The sequence below is a fragment of the Lissotriton vulgaris genome, chromosome 6 (assembly GCF_964263255.1).
Source record: "Lissotriton vulgaris chromosome 6, aLisVul1.2, whole genome shotgun sequence".
Taxonomy (NCBI): Eukaryota; Metazoa; Chordata; class Amphibia; order Caudata; family Salamandridae; genus Lissotriton; species Lissotriton vulgaris.
The window spans coordinates 969,700,988-969,707,610 of record NC_141694.1 but is presented as its reverse complement, the minus strand read 5'-3'; the positions used below and the strand labels follow the sequence as shown (position 1 = coordinate 969,707,610).

The window sequence follows — 6,623 nt, the reverse complement described above, 5'->3', positions numbered from 1 at the left end:
TTTCTTGTAACCAAAGAATAAAGTGTTAACATGTTATTTTAATTCACGAAAGGATTTGAAGAGAATAAAACTTCTGCGAGAAGGGTTGTAGGCCTGAAGTGATAAAAGGGTTTTTCTGATTTACACGTTCTGGCACAGGCCGAGTTGTGTTGAGAAATAAGTTGCAAACTTCTGTTAGAAGTCTATGAGAATTGGGATTCAAGTTGCGGATGTCTGTCTGCAGGTGCGAGGGGGGTTCCAATCAAAAGTTTGATGAATAGAGCTCTGTCCGAGTAGACTGGTACAGACATGGAGGAGGATTCCGGAATGTTTAGGGGGTATCAGCGGGCCGGAGAAGAGCCTGAGAAGCAAGGTCAACGCTAAACACGAGGCCCAGAGGAAGATCATCATGGAAAAAGCCAGAATCGACACCACGTGAGGGGCGTCTCGTGAGGGGCGTTTCAACAGTTATTGTGTTTTTGTATTAGGGACAGCACCCCTGGGTGGAGTTAGAGCAGATGCCTGAGGACCCTTCAGAGAGCGAATGGGTAGGCAGAGAGGGGTCATGACTGGAGATCATAGGGTTTCACCTAAGGACTGAGAGTGGGTGATCTTCTTAGGAAGTCATTCACAGCTGACACCTTTGATAGGTTGGGACCTTGTTAAGTAGGGATACCATCTAGCACAGGGTAGGGACAGCCTAACCTGATTCCTTCCTTCCTTTGTAAATGACGGATAGATCACAATTCGTGTCTATGCTTGCAACCCTGCTGATTTTGGAACTAGTTCTAGTAGTGTTCTTTGGTCGCCTGATAGCCTTTAGAGAACACCTGTATGTATTAGTACCGATATATCTCCTGAATCTCGTTTTGAGATGCCTGTATTTGCAGTTATCATTGACTCTATAATAAACCTTTGAAACTTAGAAGTTGTATGTGGTTTTTCAGAGTCGAGCCATTATTAGAAAACCTAACCTGGTATTGGATGCACTTTCTTTCCTCAATGACAGGCAACAAAGATTCAATCGACCTGAACGGGGTTTAGATCTTGAGTGAGAAGATAGAGATCAAAAATCCCGCCCTCCCACCTTCTCTCCCTGCCTGTGTTGCATTTATTTTTTGGGGGTGATTGTTTCGTTTTCTGAGTTGTTTTCTTTGGTATTCTCAGGAAGTTTCTCTACTGCACTTCCCCCTTTATTGTCACGTGGTGGTGACGCCATGTTGGGGGAAGTGCAAACGCTCAGCTAGATAATAGATTTCTGTAGCGCAGACTAGCTGCTCACTGTTAAGGAATGGGATGGGGAGACCAGGACTCGGAGTAATGAATATTATCGGTGAGTAACCGGGCATTACTTAGTGATAATGCCACTATTCTTAGTCCTACTCCCTCGTCTTCCCTCTAGGACCCTTCCGCCCTCCTGAGTGCGGTCCAACTGAGTTCTAGGCTCCGCTTGTTTACGTAAGGCGGTGGTGGGGGTGGGCGGTGTTTATATAGGCTGGAGTGGGTCTGGGGGGAGGCGGAGGGCCTCACACGTTAAGAAGATAGGCGAGGGAGTAGGACTAGGAGTAATATCATTATTAGTAAGTAATGGACGCATTTCCAGCCTACAGCAGACCATTTTGTTAAAGTCCCGGTGATAAAGAACCATTTGCCATTGGCTAAGGTGGTAAAATACTTCTACTCCTAAACTCTTGCTCCAAAATCTTGATTTAGACCTCTATTAAATTAGCAGTTCCACTGCTCCCTTTATGTGATGTCGACCCTTGTTTTAAAGCAACAGATATCATGCACAGCTTAAATGTTCAATAGTCATCTGTTACGGCATAAAAAATGCCTAGAATTACGTGGAAGGGTGCATGTCTCTCTGTCCCGTTGGTTGCGTGGACCAAGGAGAGAAGGGGGAGTGTCTTCTGAAACAGTAAGTTTAGCTCCGGACTGGGCTTGTGTGAGACACTCCGAGACCGCTCACAGAGGGCTGCAGTGTTCGAGGGAGGGCGCAGAGCAGGCTTTCGACCTGCCGTCCTTCTCTTCTCTAACTTCCAACATGGAAAAGGAAAGTTTTCTTCTGCTTCTCCTCATCTTAATGACGAGCCAAAGCTGCCATGCCCAGCTTCAGCAACAGCAGCGAGGTACTGTGGAGGGTGATTATTTTCATGTTTCTTATTTTCGTGTCAGTGTTCTGCCTTATTTTTCTGCGTGACAGGGCTGGTTGCAGCACAGAAGTTACAACGTGACAGCCGAACCTAGCTCCGCAGCGACAGATTTTTTTTAAAAGTTGCTACGGGGTGTCTTTTTTCTGCCTCTGCGTGACAGTCTGTAAGAATAATGAACGATGATGTGCTGACTGTTTTGCATTGCGTGGTGTACTTTTTGCCAGGTTTATTTATTTATGCAGTTTTATATAGCGCGGATTTTACCCAGAGTTGTCAGAGCGCTTTACAATAGGGCGAAGTTATAACCATCTTTGTAGCAAGGCGACTGAATAGTCTCACATTTTTATATATAGTCTGGTCGGAAGTGAAAGTCTTGACAAAAGTGATGGAGGCAACAATAGTTGGGATTGCCCATTGGCTTGTTCCACCTGTGGTTAACGTGGACGCCAGAGGGGAAAAAACTGCGAATGACGTGTGTTCAGAATCCTGCGTGTACTGCCGCATCCTCAATCTGTCTCTCGTTTGTGGGAGCAGATGGCGGGAGAAGGGTTCTAAAAGCAGAACTATAAACAAGACATCCAAGACCCACACAGAACATTGCACGCACATGCGCGGAAGAAGCGGGCACATCTGCCTGCGCGTCGGGCCAATTAATACAATATCCATGGCTTTTTCCAAATCGTATGGCACGTTCCCAAGGAGGGGAACATTTCAGTTGGCTTGGAAAGACTGGAACTGTATTTGCATTCCGATAGCATATCTGAAATGTCACACATCTGCTCACAAGGCATGAGAAATGATCGCGGATCGAGACTAGAAAATGCACAAGTGAAACTGCTTTGCTTTATTCGTAAAAGGCTTTCAGAGTTTATGGCAACTATTTGCTCGAACTTCACCCCAGATTGCGGGTGTAGTTGCATGTTTCTTGGATCATTTCGATTCACATTTAAGTTTTTTCCTTGAATGCTAAATAATACATATGTGTTCAGTTAAATACACTCGGGTTTTTAAAGTGGAACGGATGAGTTCACTCTCGCATATATGAAAAGTTATAGATTCGGTAGAGTTTGGGCCGATTGGTACCATAACCATTGACGTGTTGATGTGAGCTACTATGAGCCGATTACTTAAGATTGTTGTTTTCTAGATCGTCGTATGAATGTTTAAAACTTTACAACGCCTAGAAGCAGTCCCGTTTTAAGTAAGAACGGAAAAGCGCTGCAATATAGTGTAATGTCGTAAAACATGGGCATGACGTAGGGTACATAGTCCACCATAATAAAACACATGATGGCATGTTAGCATGAAACGACATACCATAGCATCGCATGACACGACTCAGCAGGGCACATCAAGGCACGACCACAAAACATAGAAACACATGACATAGAAATATAACACCGAGTACCATAACTTAAAACATTACAACATTAGTTAAAGTGACATAACAAAGCACAGCATACCAGTACCACATAACACAGAATACGCTGACACGACACAATAACACATCGTCAAGCAATACGAAGATACTATTGCAGAAAATAACCGAACGTGGAACAACAATTTAATGCAATGCCTCTACGCAAAACACAAACCGTGCCTAAACGTGTCTCTTGTGGTAATAATACAGCCAAAGTGAAGGCCTTCGAACTGAAAAACGTGCCGGGGGAGATGGGTATGGGACGGCATTAGACACAGGGAAACCTTCGGGAAGGAGTTAGGTTGTAAATCACATTTCCATAATAATTGCATTGAGCGTGTGAATTAATTTTACCCTGTTTGTTTTCTTACATGGGGCACACTGTATCACGTTACCTAGCGTCTCATGCATCCCTGCTAAATAAAAATGTGGTAAAGTGATACACAAAGCGCGACGTAGCCCTCGGATTGAAATAACCGCAATGGGAGCGTGCTGGCGCCTGACCTTGGCCTATCAGTGCAAAACTGGCTACCGAGCAGCTATACAGTGAGCGCCGTCCTTTTGTCCTCCCGTGTTCAGCAAAAGGAATGTGACTTCCATGTTTTGTTTGAGGCAGGCATCTTCAAGACAGCCGCTCGGACAGCTGGCTCATTCATGCTAATTTTAGAGCTGTGGCACATGGAGGACAGGTGGCTGCGTTCCTTCAGCAGGAATGCTGATTTGTGAAGAAGGCTTGTTCTCACCTTTGTCTCACATAATCATTAGCGTTTGTATCAGTGGAATATAGCAGGAAAGCCTCCGCACAAGGTGGTGCTTCATATGAAATTCCATATTAAACACTAAGAAAATGGCTTTCTATATTGAAAAAAGCTGTGTAATGTCTCAAACACTTTCACGCTGAATAGTCATAATTGGCACATGTGTGAACGATATTCTGTGAACTATGCAGGCAGGCCAAGAAAATTATGAGCATATATGTTTCACTAATGGCCACTGTCAGAAACTCACGCTGTCTTCACAATCCACCAATAGAAAAAACTACCCTCCTTCAACCTTTGAATTCAGAATCTGTTGGTACATCTCAAAAGAATATATATATATATATATATATATATATATATATATATATATATATATATATATATATATATATATATATATATGTGTGTGTGTGTGTGTGTGTGAGTATGTGTGTGAGTATGTGTGTGTTTATATATATATATATATACATATGGTAGCTAAAGTTAGGACCAAGGTTGCAGAAGATGAAAAATGGATTAACCTCCGGGAAGTGGCTCTATCGGGGGATACGAGGAAATATTGGGCTTTGATAGCTAAATATTGTGACGGTAGAGAAAAATCACAACCTATGCTGATCCCGGAAACCGAATGGTGTATATATATATCCCAATTGCAGTAGCGGTCGGCAGTAGGTGTTTCTATAGGGCGGTGACGTGGGCAGGAGGAGGGGCAGGGTGGGGGGAAATAATGTATGGATTACGGAGTTTTACAGGTAAGTAAACATTTAAATACATAAAACGAATTTCGTTGCGCACACTGCATCACATTTGGTGATGCAGTGTGCGCAACGAAATTCGTTTTATGTATTTAAATGTTTACTTACCTGTAAAACTCCGTAATCCATACATTATTTCCCCCCACCCTGCCCCTCCTCCTGCCCACGTCACCGCCCTATAGAAACACCTACTGCCGACCGCTACTGCCCAATTGTATGCCCCTAATCAACTAGGTGTAGAGTTTGAGGGGCTTGTTAATACCTCGACAATGGCGGGTGACATGGAAGCTCAATCAGGGGGGGAAATCGAAGGATATATTAAGGGGGCAAGAAACTCAGGGGCAATGGGGCCGGATGACATCCCTGTAGCTATAATAAAACAGGACCGTGGTGACTGGGCAAAATTATTACATCCTTTGTTTGTTCACTGTTATAACACCGGGGACATCCCTTACTCTTGGAAGGGAAGCATAATAGTCCCGTTATATAAGAAGGGCCCAAAAAACTCTCCAGCAAGTTTTAGGCAAATTTCCCTACTAGATGCTACGGGGAAACTGTTCGCAAAAAGTATCCTCGGCCACTTACAAGAGTGGGTATTTGGAAATAATCTAATCCCCCTAGAACAATCTGGGTTCCGTAAGAACAGTGCCACTTTAGATAACATTTCTGTTCTGCAAACTTTAATTGATAAATACCCTGTGAGTCAGATGATACTGTTGTATACCGCTTTTATTGATTTCTCCACAGCGTTTGACAGGGTAGATCGAAGGAAGCTGTGGAGGAAGTTGGTGACTATGGGGATTCCAGGAAACCTTCTGTGATTAATAATTGCTCTCCACTCTTCGACATGGACCCAGGTCCTGTTGGGGGGTACTCAAGGCCTTTCGAAGAAAGTATCCACTCACAATGGGCTGAAGCAGGGGTGCCTGCTGGCCCCTTTGCTCTTCTCAATGTACATCAATGACCTACTGAGTCGGATAGGGGAGAGTAAAGGGGATCCTCCTCAAGTGGGTAATTTAAAAATAAGTTGTTTGTTGTACGCAGACGACACAATAATAATGGATTTAACCCCAATTGGGTTACAGAGAAGACTGACGGAATTAGTTAGGTACACTGAGAAAAACTTTTAAAAAATAAATATTTCGAAGAGTAAAGTGATGATTTTAGGTTATAACGGCTGCAAGGTTAGAACAAATTTGAAATGTTTCTTGGGAGATGAAAAAATGGAAATAGTAAAATTTTACCCTTACTTAGGTAAATTTTTTACAAACAGGTGCTCAGCCAAGAGACATTTGGATCACTGCAAAAGCAAAGCTATTTCACAAGCCTCGGCAATTAATCGCTTGTACCTGGAATGCGGGAAAACATTTTTCGCATACCATTGCAGTATATAAAATAAAGATTCCTCCAACTCTGAATTATGCAAGCGAAACAATAGTTGAGAGTGAGTGGGCAAAGTTTTTGAAAGTGGAAGGAAAGATTTGGCTCCAAACATGCAATTTACGTTATGCTGCACCAATTGCGGCACTTAGGCTCGAATTTGGCCTGCTCTCAA

At 43.3% G+C, this 6,623-nt stretch overlaps 1 protein-coding gene across 7 annotated transcripts in view; it reads left to right on the top strand.

The window, feature by feature from the left end:
- Positions 1-1,947: 1,947 nt before the first annotated feature.
- Positions 1,948-6,623, top strand: part of LAMA2 (laminin subunit alpha 2) — a 3,858,378-nt gene continuing 3,853,702 nt past the window's right edge. For all 7 annotated transcript variants that reach the window (XM_086927001.1, XM_086926997.1, XM_086927002.1 and 4 more), the window contains exon 1: positions 1,948-2,108. In XM_086927001.1, coding sequence (XP_086783127.1) covers positions 2,024-2,108 — 85 coding nt within the window. In that variant the 5' untranslated portion in view covers positions 1,948-2,023. The remainder of the gene's footprint in view (positions 2,109-6,623) is intronic.